Source organism: Rutidosis leptorrhynchoides, chromosome 3, assembly GCF_046630445.1.
Source record: "Rutidosis leptorrhynchoides isolate AG116_Rl617_1_P2 chromosome 3, CSIRO_AGI_Rlap_v1, whole genome shotgun sequence".
Classification (NCBI taxonomy): Eukaryota; Viridiplantae; Streptophyta; class Magnoliopsida; order Asterales; family Asteraceae; genus Rutidosis; species Rutidosis leptorrhynchoides.
The window spans coordinates 391230770-391252109 of record NC_092335.1 but is presented as its reverse complement, the minus strand read 5'-3'; the positions used below and the strand labels follow the sequence as shown (position 1 = coordinate 391252109).

General features: G+C 38.7%; 1 protein-coding gene across 1 annotated transcript; it reads right to left on the bottom strand.

Moving 5' to 3' along the window:
* Positions 1-3407: 3407 nt before the first annotated feature.
* Positions 3408-3947, bottom strand: LOC139901337 (uncharacterized). Its single transcript, XM_071884065.1, has one exon. It carries the CDS (start codon positions 3945-3947, stop codon positions 3408-3410), a length of 540 nt encoding a protein of 179 aa, XP_071740166.1.
* Between the last annotated feature and the right edge of the window lie 17393 nt (positions 3948-21340).

Sequence of the window (21340 nt, the reverse complement as noted above, 5' to 3'; positions counted from 1 at the left end):
TACCGTTGATAGCAGGTGGGCCACTGTGTCCAAGCAATATAGTGATCATATTCCTGAGGATGCTAAGAATGATCCTCTCTACGGTAGGATTTGTCATCATCCTATAATACCTTCCACTCTTCCGGATTCCCTTCTTTTTAAGCTCGGCATGGCACCTTCATGGGAAAGAGGCGAAGCTATTCCTGTGTACTTTTGTGGGGAAAGGGGTAGGTCTTGCATGCCCATAGGTCTTATTTCTGATTGACCCTTTTGTTTTAATTTTCTGACATTGCTTGCTTTTACAGAGATGTCTTTACGAAATGTTATTAAGTCCTTTGGGGTGAAACAAATGACTGAAGCTATTCGTGCTAGCACTATTGTTAAGGAGCTTGGTTCTCCTTCTTGTTCTGGTTTTATGGAGGTGGACAGTAAACCAGAGAAATTGGCTGAATCGAGTGCTCCCAAGGATCAACACAGCGCTAAGATTGCTTTAGAGCATGAGCCTATTAATGTTGATGCAGAGCCTGAAGTGTCCAATAGTATTCCTGTTAGGGCGTCTAGGCGTCAGAAAGCTGCCAGGAAAATGAAAGAGGTGGTTTCTGGTTCTCCCTTGAAAAAAGCTAAGTTTGCTTTTCGAGATGAAGATACTGATGACGAAGCTGCGGTTGAAGGTTCTGGCGATAATGTTCTCTTGGGTACATTTATTTGTTAGTGTTTTTTATTTGAACCATGCTTTGTTCTCGAATATATCTTTGCGTCTGTGTAGGTGATATTCCTGATATCCCTTCTTTGGAAGCTTGTTTCGATGTGTTTGAAGAAATGATTCCTTCTGAGTTTGAAGATGCCTTTGTGGATACCTCTAAGCTTATTGATGTTTATACTGTTCATTGCTATCGTTCTGCTATCTATAACCACCTCGTCCTGTCCCGTTTGAAGCAGAAATATGGCGATGTTGTGTGCCTAGAGAAGGAGGTGGAAGAGCTTAGGGATGTCAATGCATTTTCCAAAGAATCTGTGAAGATGCTCCAGGAGCGATTGTTATTGAGCACATCTTGGGAAGAGGAGGTGAAATCAGTCAAAAGTGAGATTCTGAGCATGCAGGAGAAACAGAAGCTTGATGAAAAGAGGATTGCTGACTTGGAAGAGGATAACAAGGCTCTTCGTCAGAAAGAGAAAGCATTTACAGATCAGAAGAAGAGGTTTGATGGTTTAAAAGCAGATTATTCTGATGTAATTTCCAAGGTCATTCCCCATGTATGCGGGCAGGTTATTCGCAGTAAAGAGTTAAGCACATTTTTTGGTGATGTTGTTCTTGCTGGCAAACTTGAGGAGAGGTGCAAATTGTTGACCGAGTTATCCGAGCAGGGAAAGCTTGAGCTTAGCAGCAATCCTGAGTATACCAATCAGGCTTCAGCCCTTGTTGATGCTGCATGTGCTTGTTTTTCTGATGCTGAGCTCAACTATGTCACCTCTGTTGCTGCTCACACTGATGTTAAGCCTGTGGAGCTCCTCGCCTTAGTTGCGGAGCAATGATCTTTGACGTTGGTTTGTTTTATGATCCTCTTTTGATGTAATGGCCTGTGTGCCAGTTACCTTATGTCTAGTGTACTTTTATCAGGCTTGTGTGCCTGCTGATTCTGAGCTTTGTTGCCTATAAACAATTTGTACTCAGTATTTTGTGGGTCATCATGCCCATCTATGTGTTATTGCTCTATTTAACTTTAGGCAGATTATGCCTTTGGGTTTTTTGGTTGCTTTTTGGTCATCTAGGTGTGACTCTTTAGTGCCGAAATATATGCACTTATTTCATTGTAGAATATTACCTTTTTGTGTATTGCTTAGGTATAAGGAGTATTCCTCTTGTGAATACTTTGCAATATCTTCGGTATACTTCCTGCACAATGCTTAAGTATGAGAGGTATTCCTCTTTTGCGTATTGCTCGAGTTTGACAAGTATTCCTCTTGGGAATACTTTGCAATAGCTTCGGTATACCTCTTGGGTTACCTCTTGCATATCGCTTAAGTTTGACAAGTATTCCTCTTGGGAATACTTTGCAATAGCTTCGGTATACCTCTCGGGTTACCTCTTGCATATCGCTTAAGTTTGACAAGTATTCCTCTTGGGAATACTTTGCAATAGCTTCGGTATACCTCTTGGGTTGCCTCTTGCATATCGCTTAAGTTTGACAAGTATTCCTCTTGGGAATACTTTGCAATAGCTTCGGTATACCTCTTGGGTTACCTCTTGCATATCGCTTAAGTTTGACAAGTATTCCTCTTGGGAATACTTTGCAATAGCTTCGGTATACCTCTTGGATTACCTCTTGCATATTGCTTAAGTTTGAAAAGTATTCCTCTTGGGAATACTTTGCAATAGCTTCGGTATACCTCTTGGGTTACCTCTTGCATATTTCTTAAGTTTGACAAGTATTACAATATTAAGCTTGGTGTTTCCAAAAGATAGTAGGATTTTATTCAAATTTCTTGTGGTAGGAAGCGTGTGAGTTTCAACTACCCATTACAAATTTTCCTACTTTCATACAACTAAAAGTCTAGAAATAAAACTTTCAAAGGTTTACTCCGTTCTAGGTTCTGGGGACCTGTTTCCCTTCCGTGGTTTTAAGCTTGTATGAACCGTTCCCAAAGGTTTCGGAGATTATGTATGGGCCTTCCCAAGTTAGACCCATCTTTCCTTCGTATTCTACTTTGCTAGTGCTGTTGAGCCTTAGAACATAGTCCCCTACCTTATATACCAATGGTTTGACTCGTTTGTTGTAATACTTCTCAATCGTTTTCTTGTATGCTGCTTCCCGAATCAGCGCAGCTTCCCTTATTTATTCCATAAGGTCAAGATTAAGACAGAGGTTCTCCTTGTTTTCTTCAACATTCGCGGTTCTGTTGGTTAATACATGTATCTCCGCGGGGAGTACCGCCTCAGTGCCGTAAACTAAGCTGTAGGGGGTTTCTCCGTTACTCCTTCTGGGTGTGGTTCGGTAAGCCCATAGAACTAGGGGGAGTTCTTCCATCCATCCTTGGTGGCATTTACCCAATCGCTTCTCGAGGCCTTTTAAGATATCCATGTTGGTTACTTCAACCTGTCCGTTCCCTTGTGGGTGGTAGATGGAAGTGAAGGTTTACTTTATCTGCAGTTTCTCGTAGAACACCGGGAAGATACCTTCGGCGAATTGTTTTTCATTATCCGAAACGATTTCTTGGGGTATCCCAAAATGGGATACGATGTGTTCCTAGACTAATTTTTCTATATGTTTCCCCGTCGTGGTGATTAGTGGTTTTGCTTCCGTCCACTTTTTGAAGTAGTCTATCGCAACTACTAACCATTTGTAACCTCCTGGAGCCTCGGTGAGTGGACCCACTAGATCTATGCCCCATTTTGAGAAAGGCCATGCTGATAGCACCGATATCATCTCTTACTTTAGCTGTTTTTGAACTTTAGCAAGGATCTGACATGGCTTACAGGTTCGTAAGAGTTTGACTGTATCTTCGTGCATGGTTGGCCAGTAGTACCCCATCCTTAGTATCTTTGCCACGATTGACCTTGGTCCGGAGTGAAGTCCACATATACCTTCATGCACTTCTCTGATGATCATTGAGGCTAGGTTTGGTCCGACACATCGAAGCCATTGGGTAAGGAAAGATTTTCTATACAGAGCTTCGTTCATCATTTTGTATGATGGTGCTTTGATCTGGATCTTTCGTGCTTCCTTTTTATCTTCGGGTAAAATCCCGAGTTCCAAGTATTCCCTTATTGGCTTCATCCATGTGTTTTCTTCTTTAGTGACTAAGTCGTGGACTTCCTGAGCTTCGATGGACCCTTTTTCTAACACTTCGACCAATACTTCTTTTGCGAGGTACGCGAAGGTGATAGAAGCTAATTTGCTCAGAGCATCTGCTTTCTTGTTTTGACTCCTCCTCACATGTTCGATTGTGAAGCTTCTAAAGCTTTCCATTAGTTCCTTAACCTTTGACAAGTAGAGTTATATGGTAGGTTGTCTTGCTTCGAAGATACCTAAGACCTGGTTAGCGACAAGTTGGGAATCTACAAAGGCTTGCAAATGCTCGATTTTCATCTCTTTCGCTATTCTGAGCCCGGCGAGAAGAGCTTCGTACTCTACTTCATTGTTGGTGGTGTTGAATTCAAAGCGCAGCGCATAAGTAAACTATTGCCCTTCTGGGTTAATAAACATGAGCCCTGCCCCTGATCCGTCAGAGCTAGAAGCTCCGTCGGTGAACAGTTTCCATTCCTTTGTTTCAACAGGTGGAGTGATAATCTGTGTGAAGGTAGAGTCACTCTCTTCATTTATCTCCGTGGTTTCTGCCATGAAGTCTCCTAATACTTGGGCCCTAATTGAATGACGAGCTTGGAAATCGATGTCATGTTCCCCGAGCTCTATGGCCCATTTGGCCATCCTATCATACTTTTCTGGCTTCATGAGTACCTGCCTAATTTGCTTGTTAGTTAACACAATGATAGGATGAGCTTGAAAGTACCTCCGTAGTTTCCTTGTTGTGTGGACTAGAGCAAGCGTGAGCTTTTCGAGCTCTGGGTAGTTGGCTTCCGCACCTTGTAGAACCCGGCTTACGAAGTATATTGGAACCTATACCTTTTCTCGCTCTGCTACTAACACCGTACTGATGCATTCTTTCGACGTTGTTAGGTAGAGATAGAGTGTTTCTCCTGGCTTCGGCGACGTCAGGGTTGGCAGGTTAGCTATGTGTGCCTTCATATCAACGAAGGCTTGTTCTGCTTCTTCGGTCCATGATATCTTTTTTGCTCCCAAACATCCTTTTAAAACTTTGAGAAAAGGTAACTGTTTTTCAGCCCCCCTGGATAGGAAACGGCTTAATGACGCTAGCTTCCCGTTTAAGCTCTGCATTTCTTTGAATGTGGTTAGTGTTTTGAGTTGTTGTAGTTTGTCTACTTTCTCTGGGTTTGCTAAGATTCTTTTCTTAGTGATATAATATCCTAGGAACCTCCCTTCTTCTACCCCGAACGAGCATTTCTTGGGGTTTAGCTTCATGTTGACTGTTCGAAGCGTATCAAAGGTTTCTTGAATGTCTTTCAACAAAGTGCTTTCTTCGGAGCTTTTGATCACCATGTCGTCAACATAGGCTTCCAAGTTTCTCCCCAATTGCTTACGAAAAACTTTGTCTACCAACCTTTGGTATGTAGCTCCGGCATTCTTTAGTCCGAATGACATCTTCTTATAACAATAGATCCCCTTACTTGTGAAGAACGATGTCTTTTCTTCATCTTCTTCGACCATTTGAATCTGATGATAACCCTTGTAGGCGTCAAGAAAACACTTATATTTGTACCCGGTTAGGGATTCCATCTTCCAATCAATCTCCGGCAGAGGATAGCAATCCTTTGGGCAAGCTTTGTTGATATTTGTGAAATCAACACAAATTCTCCATCCTCCGTCAGATTTCTTCACCATGACGGGATTCGCAACCCAAGTGGGGTATTTTGCTTCTCGGATTATATCAGCTTGGAGTAATTCTTCGACCTCTTTGCAAGCAGCCTCATCTCTCTCGCTGGCGAGGTTTCTTTTCTTCTGATGTATCGGCTCTAGGTGCTTGTATTCGTTGATCTTATGCTCTGTCGAGAAGGTTGTTCCATCGATATTGAGCATTCGAGGGATACCGGTCATATCTCTGTATTCCCAAGCGAAGATATCAATGTTGGCCTATAGTAGCATGCGAAGCTTTTTCTTCGTTTTCGTAGGTAGTGAAGATTCGATGGTCACTTTTTGCTCAGGGAACAGAGGGTTGATGGAGATTTTCTCTTCGCTCGAATCTTCTTCTCCAGTTTCAAGGATACATTCCCCTGGCCTTTCCTCTGTTTCCCTGATAGCCATGATTACTTTTTCTCGATCATAGGCCGAAGCTAGGGTACCAATCCCTTCGGGCGTGTAGAACTTAACTAATTGGTGTATAGTAGATGCAATTATTCCCATTTTCATCATGGCTACTCTTCCTAGCAGAATGTTATTCTGTGAGGTGGACCGGACTACTACAAAGTCTAGTGTTTCGGTCATGGATAACGGTGGTTCTCCAATGGTGAGATTGAGGTCTATCTCTCCGATAGGACAGAATCTTTCCCCGGAGAATCCAACTAGAGGTACTCTTGGTGGACTTAGGCGGGCTTTAATGGCAGGGCTGAGCTGATTGAAGCAATGCTCATACATGATGTCGCATGCACTGCCGCCATCCAGGTAAACTCGATGTACATCTCTCTCGTAGATCCGTCCGTTGATTGTAACAAGTTTATCAGAGAGAGTGATGGTATCAAGTGCTGGGAAGGAGATCTCTTCCCAGTCTTTCACTTCGCTTTTTCTTCCCCTCTTGTAGCTCCCTAGTTTCTCGATGGCGAAGCATTCTATAACCATCAGTATGGCGTTGTCGGCATTTGTTTTCTTTTCTTCGGGCTTAGGTTCTTGCTTCGGTGTCTTCGGGTTGCGTATGCCCTTTACCAGATGCGTTAATTTTCCAGATCTGACTACCTCCTCTATGGCCTGAAGTCATTGTGAAAGTCACAAAATTTGCTTGTATCCCTCATCTTCCCCTTGCTATTTAGCTTTGGTGGAGCCTTAAAAGCTTGGGTATCTCTTTTGGTAGCTAGGATCTCTTTAGGCGACTTCATCAACGTTCCGAGGATCCCGGGGGTATTTTCCCTTCGGTAAGGGGAAAACCTGTTCCGTTCGTTCCTTCTCCTGGGCTTCTCTTCGCGATGACTTGTCTTTTCTTTTCGCTTAAAACCTTGAGATTCTTCGTATACGAAGCTATTGGCGGTGTCTTTAGCATCTAACCAAATGTATGCCTTGTCTAGCAAAGCTTCGTAAGTGTCGGGGAAATCTCAACTAAGATGCTCTACCAATGCTCGGGTCCTAAATCCGTATAATAGTCCCGAGATTCTTTGTGACTCGGGGAGTCCTGGGATTTGTTGGGTTTCATCCGTATACCGGATGAGAAAAGCTCTCGAAGCTTCGTTATCCTTCTGCTTGATACTGTGAGCAACAACATGGTTCTTCTTGTGTTTCTTTTGCTGGCTGAACTTCGACCTGAAATGTCATTTAAGGTCCTCGAAACTCGAGATGGAATCCTTTGCTAAAGAGTCAAACCAGATTCTTGCATCGGTTTTGAGCATGTATGAGAATGCATGGCAAGCTACGGCAGTGTCCCATCTTGACATTCGAGTCGCACCTTCGAAGACATTCATAAAATCATCAGGGTTATCTTTCCCCTCGTAATATACCAGATGGGAAGGTATCTTTATCCCGACAGGTAGCGGGTGGTTTTGTATTGAAGATACAAAAGGGGTTTTCTGACTTTTCCAGGATTGGTCTAAGTATCCACCAACGTTTCCATTAGCTTCGTGGTGAAGATTGGTCGCTACGAGGGCGCCTCCGGCATACACATTTTGGTAGGGTAAGCTAACCCACGGATTACCTCCGTTCCATATTTGCAGCCCCATAGGCAAAGAAGCGTTTTGATGAGTCACTATGGGAATAACTCCTGTGGCTGGTGGGACCGTGCTGGTGTTAGGCATGTTTTGCGAAAAAATGGGAAACGGACTCTTGAAGGTATATTACTGCGTAACTGGTCCTCCGGTGTTGCCCAACGGGGCACTGGTGGTTATCATTGAATGAGCCGGTTGCGAAGGCACCGGCTGAAGAGTGATGTTCGGAGGGATTTCCAGTTGTAAGATCTGGGTTGGTTGGTAAGAGGGAGACTTCTTGTTGGTCTTGCCTCCATTTCTATTTCTTCGTCAATGTCCTCGCTATCATACGTGAGGGTTCACCGACTTTGTAGGTGCCCCTCTTCTCTTAATTTTTTGATAACGGCGCGTATGTTATCGTGGTTGTTGAGTATGAAAGTTTTGTCGATTAACGGCGGTGGCCCAGAATCACTCTGATCTGTGGTTATTGGCATAGTAGGAGTAATAGGCGTCTGTGTCCCGGTTTCATGCTGGTCTACCTCAGATGGTAAAGAGAAACCTGGTGGTGGGTGATCAGATTCTGCCATGATCTTATGTTTTTCTCAAACAAAGTGAATATTGAAGTGGTGTCCCACGGATGGCGCCAATTGTTTGTACAATTCTTGGAAACCCTTGTTAACGAAACAAGGATATTGAGATTTGATCGCTGAATGGACGATATAGCAGGATATTGTGATGAATGTGTGATTGTTGGCGATTCCTCGAAGGTAGTACGAAGGTATCATACTTTACGCCACCAAGATATGAAGGTAACTCATTGAGAGTATTGTATGTGAGTAATTATGAATTAGAGTGAATGACTTCTCGAGAGATCATGTTCTACTTTTTATAGGGTTAGGCAATATCTCTATCACCAGCTTTCTAGGTAGATTCAGTCTTCGAGGCAATTTCTGATGAGACAAAGGGGACTTTCCCTTCGTCCAACTGCAGCTCCTGCTGGCTCAAGAAAGCTACCCTACAACATTCCTCTTTTGTCATTTGGATGTTAGTGTAAGCGTATTTGGTCAACCCGCTTACTTCTCTCCTTCAGTTTAGGTAATCTTGTGACTTTAGGAGAAGTCCTTGTCCATTGGTAACTGTGATCTCTTCATCACTGTGTTCCTTCATTACCATTGCTTCGTATAACGGAAGTGGTTCCGTACTGACTCTGAATATTGGGATTCTTCTTTGGTAGCATTCTTCTTTTACCATTTGGGCGCCTTTATTTGAGTTTGGGGATATCCCGCCCTTGGTTTGTATTTGACATATGTGTTCTTGTGATCCATTCTTATGTCATTTATCCTCGTTAGGCACGATATCTCCTTTAGCTTAGCTTAGTTTATCTTGTCGGGGGGATACACTATCAAAGACCATTCATGAATACAGCTAGGACTGTCATTGATGTGTACAATTAGATCAGGAGGAGCCGAACTCCTCTTCAGATCGGATTCCGGTCATATCTACTCAAGCCGACATGATAACCTTCATCAATGACACCGATGAATTTGAAGATATTCTAGAAGCCATCCTTAAATCAACAATTGATTTCACGCTACGCTTAACAGAACGAATCATGGCTATTAGAGACGAATACAACCTTTATCTACAGAGAGAAGAAAATAATGTTGAAATCCTAGAAGAATGCATTGAAGACTTTATCAATACCCTTCATGATCATATCTACCGCTAAGAAAGGCAACGAGAGCACAATTCAGTAGTTCACACTGTTCTTGAAACAACATTCTGTCGAGATCAGAAGATCATTTACTCTAAGGTTTACAACGCCTTAGCCGGATCTACACTTCCCTTCTCAATAAATCAACGAGCACTACTGACTCTCATCCGGAAGCATATGGATCTTTCCACCGGACGCCTGACTTATTACTCTGATTTGCAAATGATAGAGGATATTCACAGCTTCTTCGCTCTCTTGAAAAGAGATAATTTTGAAAGCACACCAGAGAGGCTAGTGATCTACGTAACGATTGATCACCACGCTGATCTGATTATAAAGGAATTACGAGACGCAATCATAGAAGAAGTAAGACGCAACAATCCATTTTGTCATCTTGAACCAGACCGAGTCAACATTGCCACCTATGTTACAAAGCTGATAGCACGTATCTTCCAAGAATCCACAGATCCTAGTTTCACATTCAAAGCCGGATGTTGAGAGATATACTCAAAGACGGTGACATTAATGCTTGGGTCGGGGGTGCTCTTCACTTCTTTCCAGCTTCACCTCTTAGTAAATCTGTGCAAGGCTACAGACTCCTACTGTTGAGACCACCGATCAGAAGATTTTAAGATACTGAAGGTACAATTTCTGACACTATTTGAAGATCTACGGAATGAACATCCTACCAGAGAAGTAATCACCACCAGCACTGCCTCAATGATTGACATTCATGGATCAATCAGCAGAGCAGTGGATCATATTCTCATCGGACTTCAAGATTTATCACGAGCCGAAGCCGCACGTTATCTATCTTTTAGAAGATCTTCAAGAGAAGTACCGAATCTACTACCACTTTTGGTCCGACACTTTCTCAGGATTTATCCACCAAGACTCACATTCCCTCGCGAAGACTAAGATCACAATTACCAGAGGGGAATGTCTGCTTTTTAGGCACCATTACGGTCCAACCAACGACCTTAAACAAACGCGCTTCTCGGGAGGCAACCCGTGCAATAAAGTAGAGTTGAAGAATAAAGGATGACAAATGAGCCGATAAATAAAGGACGTAACTTCCAAGACTGCAAGCCAGCCAGCTTCTTCACAAGCTACCACATCTGCTAGGGGTCCTCCTTTCTTCCCGTTACTAGCTCAAATTTTAAAATTATGCCACATCCTAGCTTATCACTAAGTGTGGGATCCCAACCCAAATAAACACTAGATAAATATTCCCAAATCTTCAACTAAAACTCCTAAGTGTGGGATACACTAGGAATAATGAGGACAATGTTCGTCTAAGTGTGGGATGTTGGTATAATCTTTTATGTTGTAATAATAACCCATTATGAAGATTTTAAAGTTCTTAAGCCAAATTTCAAACAATTTTAACAAGAGAAAACCTTTTCGAAAAAGTATTTTTGAAAACCTAAAGCGTTTGTAAATAAAATTAAGGCTTAAGTAACGTGGAAATCTTGTTAGGACGAACCGAATCTCTAATAGAGCATTGAACGACTAGGCATTATCGACCTAATTTGATTATGGTGGGGCACCTAAATAAGACCAGCATTCATCTTTAATGCTTCGCTATTTTTTGTTGAGAGTGTTGATGTCTGTACGCATAATCAGAACTTGCTCTAGATCTACATTTCCAAATAACGAAATGAGATTCGGTTATAATCAGAAGAGCTAGCCATTTGTCAAAAATAAGCCTTTCACACCTCCACTACTTCTACCACACCACCTTATCCACATCATCTTTACTATCACTCGAAAAACCAGAAAATAAGATTTCTTCCGAAAACCCGATGTTATAAACCTCTCAAGTATCATGGCAAAGGTCTTGAAAAAGTTTATCGGAAAAAAGTTTCTCGAGATAAAATATCCAAAAAATAAAAAAATTTAAACAAAAATTAAAAAATTTTCAAAAGTTCTAAAAAAAAGGAGCAGAACTTATATAGAGAAACGCCGAAAAGAACTCGACCACAAATGCCTATCACTCCAAAAAGGAAGAATAGCTCAAAAGTGCTTCTCGAAAATACCAGCACTCCTATCTATCTTAAATTTTCCGAAACTCCGAATAAAAGTCTTTAAAGACTATTTTACCCTTGTTCTCACCCTTTAAAACAACTTCACCACCACACCAAAATTCCTTTTCATCATTGACAAATGACCTAGAAGCTATGGTTACTAGCGTTTTCACATTAGTAGCAAGGATTTGAGACTTTATCAAGCCTATGATGATGGGTGCAGCATGACTGGCTATGAGCGAATTCATTCCTTAGATCTATAGGGAACCCTAAACACTTAAGTGATTTGAGTGACCCGTGAAAGCTAGCGTAAGTCATATAACCTACTCGCATGCTCGCAGAGATAGTTTCAACCCTAACATAGATGACTCATCTTATTTTTTGCTCTTAAAAAGCAAACCGCTTAAGCTATTAGAAAAGAAACTCCGAAAAGATTTCTTGAAGTAAAACGAGAAGTTTGCTTTAGGACAAGCAAAGTCTAAGTGTGCGATATTTGATATCGGCTAAAAAGTCACGTTTTCACCTCGGTATTAAGGCCCAAAAACAATAAAGTTCCAAACCTTATCGTCAAAATACTCGCTTCGTCAGTTAAAACTGAAAAACAAGTGATTACGAAGACGGTACAAGAAGAATCAAGTAAATCGGAGCTAAAACGAAGATTCTAGAGCGAAAACGGTGAAAGACAAGAAATCAAGTTACGATCCAGCGAATCAGCAAGCCAAACGGGCTGCCAAACGGGCTGCCAAACGGGCTGCCAAACGGCTTGCCACACGCCCAAGTCAAACGACCACAGCAAATGGGCTGGTCTGGAAAACGGCCCCTGCAAACGGCCTGCCAAACAGTCTGCCAGCCGTTTGTAGGCAAAATTCAAGCTTATTTAAAGGGTCTTTGTCATCCATTTCAACACACACTTCAATTCACTTCTTTCTCTCTCTTTCTGCAATATTAGTTATACTTTCAAGATCTTTAACTCCGTGCGGGAAACCTAGTACCCGGAGAAGAACGCCGAAGATTGTATTAGGAGCGGTCTGGAGTTTGAAGTTGTCATTTTTGTATTCGAAACTCATTTAATCTACTGGTACTTCTATCCTTTGTCTTTATATAATGTTTTCCATTATTATACCTTGTGATATTGTTGCCATGATTAGCGAGTAGTTATCTTTAGTGTATGTTATGATGTAGTCAGTTATAATGCCCAAATAATGTTATGGCTTGTGTATGTTGTCGAGATGCTTTCCGATTATGCTTTGAACTCAATGGCTTTTCCAACTAATAGAACGTAGTTATTGGCTCTGTTATTAAGAAGTTGTGAACCCCAATTCAGAGTACACAATCTTTGTCACCCCGCGTAAGAGAAGTCTATCGGGTACAATGTAAGTTTGACTGAGGCACACCGGTTGTAGTATGTCCACCGAGCCTTGGATTCTGATTGAGGACTCTTTCGTAGTGAAACATCTAACTAGATCCCTAGTACATTGTCGGTCCTACACCATGCTAGTGTAGTCACCAAGCATATAAACTTCGTACCTGCACGCTGAAGCACAACGGTTGTTGTAAGCTGTACCTCTGCTAAGTAAGGCCATGGAACCCGGTCAGTGCTGATTAGTACACTTCACCATAACGTGGTCTCAAGCACTGCACCCCGCTTGAGGGATTCTTGGTTAATAAAGTAACTGTTTGATTAAAACATAAATAATTGGACCGTTAGAATAACCGAACGTGTTCATGGAAGTTAACTTTGACTTGGCCATGGTGTTCTTTGTGGTTGAACTCTTTTTAAGGGCCTAACTATATTTTAAACCCAATCATTAACGAAAACATCGAAGCACATCACGTCTATCGGATATGGAAAACCCTGTATCCTATTATGCTTAAGAAAGTTTAGACCATTGTGGAATGTTAATACGTCACCCAACCGAGTCACTCAATTAGATGAGCCGTCTGAACGTGTATGCATGTAGTCAGACTGCACGGGCGTCGGGGGTAAGGGACGTTGATGTCAATTCAGAATCTTCAAGCCTATCGCATTACCTAGTGACATGTCTTATGACATGGGCGTTTAGGACCAGTGTAATGAATATAAGGTCACTGCCTATCCATGAGCCAGCATTCATAATCCCGATAAAGTAACTGATGAAATCATAGCATGCGCTTGTTTTAACCTTATCTAAATTACAAACTTTATCGTATTTACTTTACTTCATTTTATAAACTAGAAAACCAAAATTAGTTAACAAACCACTACTCCTTCACCTTAGAATTATCTTAAGTTTTAGATATAGGTTCGATTCTACTAATATCTCAAAAATACGACCCTAGGTCATACTTCCCTTACTCATAATAAGGAGTAGTATGATTTAGGCCCCGCTAAATATAAATTTAAAACCCATTACTGCCTTGTTTGTGGTTGATTCTGACGCCTTGCGGCCTAACGACACCGCATATACAAAACCGTCCGTTTCGGCCATATCAATGCAATTATTGTGTCGGATGGGTCACTTTTATCCATGAGAGTGAGCAATTATTGATAAAGGTTCATTGCGTGGAAGGTCGGGTGACTGAGATGCACGACTAATTAAGCGGAGTGGCATATGCCTAAGCTTAGAGACGTAGGTAGAACTTTGGTGGAGTTCACTTTGCGAATGAAGAAGGTTTGTAAATTGTGATTTCTGGTATGAAGGTGCGATGTTGTCGCGTGTACGACATCTCAAGTGACTGTGTATGTCGGCTCTGAGAGCCTCAAGTGAATTCGTGGTGATTTGGAGTATATGACCAACGAGGAGAATGGTCATGTGTGTCGTGGAATGACAATTTCGCGGGATGTTATTATTTTGGCCGTGAGAATGCGGAGCTGAATCCTAAGTGGGGGAGTTTATACTACCGCCCGAGGAATCTCCGGTGGTGTTAGATCAAGTGAAGTATAAGACTTCTTAGGTAAGGTGGTTGTGTAGTACCAAAGTGTGGTACGACTGATAATGCTAAAAATGAACACATATTTCATAGCATTATCCTTCAAGAAAGACATGCTTTTAGTTGCAATTGTTCTATTTCCAAGTGATATTCATTTAAATAATAAAAGGTGAAGACAAAATACAGATTCGATGATTTGAAGACGCAAACGACCAAAACGCTAAAAAGTACAAAGTACAATCCAAGTGGTAAAATTTATTGATGAGAAACGTCTAAAAATTACAAAAGTACAAGCCGCGAAACGCAAAGTACAAGATATCTAAGCGTACGAAAGGATGTTCGAAAATCCGGAACTGACACATGAACCCACTATCAACGCGCGACGCAACGGACCTAAAATTACAAATTAACTGTGCACATAAATATAATATAATATATAATTTATTATGTAAATTATATATATATTATATTTATATATTAAATAAATAAACGTCGGCAAGCTAGGATCCAAATCCTGCGTGAGCTGGAATTCGAAGCTCCGCACTCGCAGAGCTGTGAGGAACAAATCCTCAGCACTCACGGAGCACACCAGGGCCCAAATTCCACTATAAAAGGCGATGCAATTCGACGAAATATTTACACCATCTTCAATCTTCCTTCTGTAAACATATATATATTTATAATTTTAATTTTAATTTTAATTTAAGTTTAATAATAATAAGGTTATTATAGCGAATTTTTTAAGGTTTTATAAGTCGAAATTCTGTCCGTGTGACACTACGCAATTAATACTCATTGTAAGTTATGTTCAACATTTTTAAATTAATGTCTCGTAGCTAAATTATTATTATGTTTATTTAAGCCGAAGTAATCGTGATGTTGGACTAAATATTAAGACGGGGTTATTAGACTTTGGACTATAATTGGGGTTTGGATAAAAGACCGACACTTATGGAAATTGGACTATGGGCTATTAATGGGCTTTATATTTGTTTAACTGAATGATAGTTCGTTAATTTAATATAGAGATTTACAATTTGAGGTAATTATAAATAACCACATACACTCGATCGGACACGATGGGCGGGATATTTATAAATACTAATAATCGTTCATTTGACCGAACACGGGGATGGATTAATAGGCAATGGACTCATTAAAACAGGGGTGGATTACATACAAGGAGATTTGGTGTAATTGTTAACAACGTATTAAAACCTTGGGTTACACGCAGTCGATAACCTGGTGTAATCATTAACAAAGTATTAAGACCTTGTTACAGTTTAAGTCCCCAATTAGTTGGAATATTTGACTTCGGGTATAAGGGTAATTTGACGAGGACACTCGCACTTTATATTTATGATCGATGGACTATTATGGACAAAAAAACCAGATGGACGTATCGAATAATCCAGGACAAAGGACAATTAACCTATGGTAATAAATTAAAATCAACACGTCAAACATCATGATTACGGAAGTTTAAATAAGCATAATTCCTTTATTTTATATCTCATCGTACTTTTATTTACCGCCATTTTATTTACTGTCATTTTAATTATCGTACTTTTATTTTATCCCACTTTTATTTATCGTCATTTACTTATCGCACTTTAAATTATTGCACTTTTAATTATCGTATTTTTATTTTATCGCATTTTTATTTATCGTCATTTACTTTATGCTTTAAATTAAGTTATATTTATATTTAATATTTTATATTAGGTTTTAACTGTGATTTAAATCTTAAAATCGACAAACCGATCATGAAACGGTGAAAACCCCCTTTATAATAATAATAATACTACTATATTACTTATATATATATATATATATATATATATATATATATATATATATATATATATATATATATATATATATATATATATATATATACAAATATAGTTTAAAATATATATAGCGTTAAACTCAGCTAACTCCCTGTGGAACGAACTGGACTTACTAAAAACTACACTACTCTACGATAAGGTACACTGCCTATAAGTGTTCTAGCAAGGTTTAGGTATATCCATTCTATAAATAAATAAATAACTTGTGTAAAATTGTATCATATTTAATATTATTTCGTAACAAAATTAATAGTATTTCATACTACACCTCGCACACATCAAGTATTTTTGGCGCCGCTGCCGGGGAAAAATCACGCCGAAGCGAAACGCTATAAAAAAAATTAGTTTTTAAGCCATTTCTATAAAAATATAATTTTATATAAGTTTTAAAATATAAAAACATAAAAAAAGTTTATATTTCTATATTTTTAAGTGTTTAAATTAAAAAGTTTTTTTTTTAGTTACAAAAACTAATAAGTATTTTTTTTAAAAGTTTTATTTAAATTATTTTATCTATAAATTAAAAAAAGAAAAAAAAATATTTTACGCTGAACCTGCATATTTTGGCCTGCATCAATCTGAGACTGCGTAACTCCGCACTCGCGGAGCCGTCTGACAGGTTAAACCCTCAGTCTGCATTTATTACGAAATTAGGGTTATAATTTAATTATTATTAATTATAATTAGGGTTTAATTAAATATTAATTAGTATATCTTATTTTTAATTCTAGTTTTAATTAATATTATTAAGTATAATAATTATTATTAAATATATAGAATAATATTTTTATAAAAATAAATTTTTTTATAAAAATTGTATTTTTATAACTTTAGTTTTATTTTTAACTTTTGTATCTTTATTCATTTAATTTGTAATTTGTATTTTTTATCTTTCGTAATTAGTTTTAAACTTAATATTTTGCCGTAGTTATTTTATATTTCTAGATTTCTAGGCTTTGCCGTAAAATCCCTTAAGTAATTTTTCTTTAGATTAAGATTTAGGCGCTTTAGAATTTTACGACGGCGCTTATCGCTTTAATATTTAATAGATTTTAGTGTCTATTAAGTTATTTCCATTTTGGATACAGAATTCCTTTTAAGGTTTAATACCTTTAGACGCAACTTTTAATATTTAGTTTCTAGACTTTTAAGTTTCGACGCTTTACTTTCTTATTAATATTTTTCGACCTTTTATTTTTCGATGTTTTTCGACGCACTCTTTTTCTTCCTCTTATTTCTCGACGCTCTAGTTTTTAGGACATAGATTTTATCTTCAAAATTTCGACGAAAAATTATTTTAAGCGGTTAAATTGATAGACATCCAAAATTTTCTGGTTCGTAGTAATAGTTGGATTTTTGAGTGGCGAGTTGTGGGCTTCCGATTTAAAGGGTCCTGGCTACCTGCTGCATCTATTGGCTATTCGAAACGTGGGCAAAATCAAAAAAGTCTATTAATTTGATAACTTATATAATTTTTTTAATTTTTATAATTAATAGGATATTCAGTGAATGCACCGAGCAAAACGTTCACCACCTTTCATACGTTCACCACCTGTAACTCGATCAAGACATCTAGCCAACATCATCGCCGTTGATTTCTCTTTAGAATCGTCATCTAGTCGACCAAGTACTCCAATTCAAATTTCCAATAATCCATTTTTAGAACCAAACCTCACAATTGAGAACCCGGAGGATATTCAAGGACAATTCAGAGATCCTGAACCACTAATCATTCCTCCTGAACCACAAATCATTCAACCGGAGATTGTAGAAGAAGAAACCATTAAATCAGAATCCTCTAGTGATTCAGATTCAACAAATTTAATCATGGAAAATATGGAACCTCTAAGTATGGAAGATCGAATGAGAGCTACGCGCACTGGCCAAGGTCATGCAATTACTCAACCAGACATTAATGCGCCAGATTATGAAATCAAAGGACAAATCCTACACATGGTAACTAATCAATGCCAATTTAGTGGTACGCTGAAGGAAGATCCAAATGAACATCTTCGAACCTTTAATAAGATCTGTACTCTATTTAAAATCAGAGAAGTTGAGGATGAACAGATCTATCTAATGTTATTTCCCTGGACTTTAAAGAGAGAAGCCAAAGATTGGTTAGAATCGTTACCTGAAGGGGCGATTGATACATTGGGATGTTTTAGTTGAGAAGTTTCTTAAAAGATTCTTTCCGGCATCTAAAGCCGTAAGACATCAAGGAGAAATTGTTACGTTCACGCAAAAGCCAAATGAAACTCTATATGAGGCATGGACAAGATTTGGAAAGTTGTTGAGAGGATGTCCTCAACATGGTTTAGACACTTATCAAATAGTACAAATATTCTACCAAGGATGCGACATTACTATATGAAAAGACATCGACATAGCAGCTGGTGGTTCTATTATGAAGAATACCACAACTGAAGCTTACAAAATTATTGATAACACAGCCTCCCACTCACATGAGTGGCATCAAGAAAAAGGCATCGTTAGATCATCTAAAGCGACTAGAGCAGATTCTAGCCATGACTTTGATTCCATTTCCGCAAAGATAGATGCTTTCGAGAGACGAATGGAAAAGATGACTAAAGATATTCACGCAATACGAATTATTTGTGAGCAGTGTGGAGGACCACATTTGACAAAAGATTGTCTCAGTATTGAACAAACAATGGAACAAAGAGAGAATGTTTCATATATAAACCAAAGGCCTGGAAATAATTATCAGAATAATTATCAACCGCCAAGACCAAACTACAATCAAAATCAGAATTATAACTAAAATGTTCCATACAACAACTAACAAGGTCCTAGCAATCAACAAGTATCTAATAATACTTACAACCAGTAAAGACCTATTTTTCCAAATAAACCACCACAAACTGATGATAAAAAGCCAAATTTAGAAGATATGATATCGAAACTAGTTGAATCTCAAACGCAGTTTTTCACATCTCAGAAACAAACTAATGAACAAAATACTCAAGCATTTAGAAATCAACAAGCTTCAATCCAAAATCTAGAACAAGAGGTGAGTAACCTAGCAAGGCTGATAGGTGAAAGAAAACCAGGGAGTCTACCCAGCGATACAAATGCTAACCCCCGAAATGAAACAGCTAAAGCCATTACAACAAGAAGTGGTATTACACTTAAACCACCTGAAATACCTGTAATTTCTGATGACTCTATTCCTACTACACAGGCACTACAGCCTGAGCAAGAGAAGGAAACAGAACCGGTAGTTGAACAGGGTTAATGAAGATAACACAGTTAAGGCTAAACCTTATGTTAAACCATACCAACCACAGCTTCCTTACCCGAGTAAAATGAGAAAAGAAAGACTTGAAGCCGAGCAATCCAAATTCTTAGATATGTTTAAACAAATAAATGTCAATCTTCCTTTCATTGATGTAATTTCAGGAATGCCAAGATATGCTAAATTCTTGAAAGATCTAATAACAAATAGAAGAAAAATGGAAGAACTCTCGGCTGTTATAATGAATGCTAATTGTTCTGCAGTGCTATTGAATAAACTACCAGAAAAACACTCAGATCCAGGAAGTTTCATAATTCCATGTTTTCTGGGCAGTCTTAGTTCAATAGAAGCATTGGCAGACTTAGGTGCTAGTATAAATTTAATTCCGTATTCACTATACGCTAAACTAGACCTCGGAGAATTGAAACCAACAAGAATAAGCATACAACTAGCCGATCGATCAGTAAAATATCCTAGAGAGATAATGGAAAATATGCTAGTTAAAGTTGGTACTTTAGTATTTCCAGTAGACTTTGTTATTCTAGACATGAAAGAAGATTCTCGAGTTCCTCTCATATTAGGAAGACCATTCTTAAATACGGCTAAAGCAATAATAGACGTGTTTGGTAAGAAATTGACCCTAAGTATAGAGGACGAGAGTGTTACCTTTTCAGTTGATAGATCCATGCAACAACCGAAATCTGTAGATGATACATGTTATTATATTCAAATCATAGATTCACATACAGAATTGTTACAAGAATTTCAAGAATTACAAGGAATAGGAGAATGTTCTTTAAAAGAAGGAACTGAACCAATTAATGAAGCTGAATTGTTAGCTGCACTTATGGCTAATGATTACGAACCAACAACAGAAGAACTTCAAATGCTAAAAGAGGAAGACAGATATCGATACAAATCATCGATATAAGAACCACCGATATTAGAGTTAAACCCACTTCCAAACCATTTGGAATACGCTTATTTACATGGTGAATCTGAATTACCTGTAATAATATCGTCTCATTTCTGTGCTAAAAGCTCATAAACCAGCTATTGCATGGAAGATTCATGACACTAAAGGCATAAGTCATTCGTATTGCACACATAAAATCCTTATGGAAGAAGGTCATAAAACATATGTGCAACGCCAACGAAGACTAAATCCTAATATGCAAGATGTTGTTAAGAAAGAAATTATTAAACTGCCAGATGCACGTCTAATTTATCCAATCTCTGATAGTCCATGGGTAAGCCCAGTTCAATGCGTACCTAAGAAGGGTGGCATGACTGTCATCACAAATGAAAAAGATGAGCTTATTCCTACTAGCACTGTAACAGGATGGCATGTTTGTATTGGTTATAAAAAACTAAATGACGCCACCAGAAAAGATCACGTTCCCTTACCTTTCATTGATCAAATGTTGGAAAGGTTAGTTGGGAATAGTTACTATTGTTTTCTTGGCGGTTTCTCCGGATACTTTCAAATTCCAATAGCACCCGAGGACCAAAAGAAAACCACATTCACGTGCCTTTATGGTACTGTTGCTTATAAACGCATGCCATTTGGACTTTGCAACGCCCCTGTAACCTTTCAAAAGTGCATGATGGCAATTTTTCACGACATGATAGAGGAATGCATGGAAGTTATCATGGATGACTTTTCAGTCTTCGGTGATACTTTTGAAACATGTCTAGTTAATCTTGAACGAATGCTTATTAGATGCGAGCAATCAAATCTAGTTCTTAATTGGGAGAAATGCCATTTCATGGTTAGAGGAGGCATCGTTCTTGGTCATAGAATTTCAAAAGAAAGAATTGAAGTGGATAAAGCTAAAGTAGATGTAATTTCTAAACTTCCACATCCCACCAATGTTAGAGGAGTTAGGAGTTTTCTAGGGCATGCCGGTTTTTACCGATGTTTCATAAAAGATTTTTCTAAAATTGTCACTCTTATGAATAAACTTCTAGAAAAGGATGCTCCATTCATCTTTTCGGATGAATGCATCAAATATTTAAATATTCTTAAAGAAAAACTCACTAATGCGCCGATCATGATAACTCTAAATTGGAATCTACCATTTGAACTCATGTGCGATATAAGTGATTTTGCAATGGGAGCCGTTTTAGGACAAAGGA

Excerpts from the sequence above, each read along its gene's own strand:
- LOC139901337 (XM_071884065.1), bottom strand. The coding sequence starts at position 3,947 with ATGGAAAGCTTTAGAAGCTTCACAATCGAACATGTGAGGAGGAGTCAA.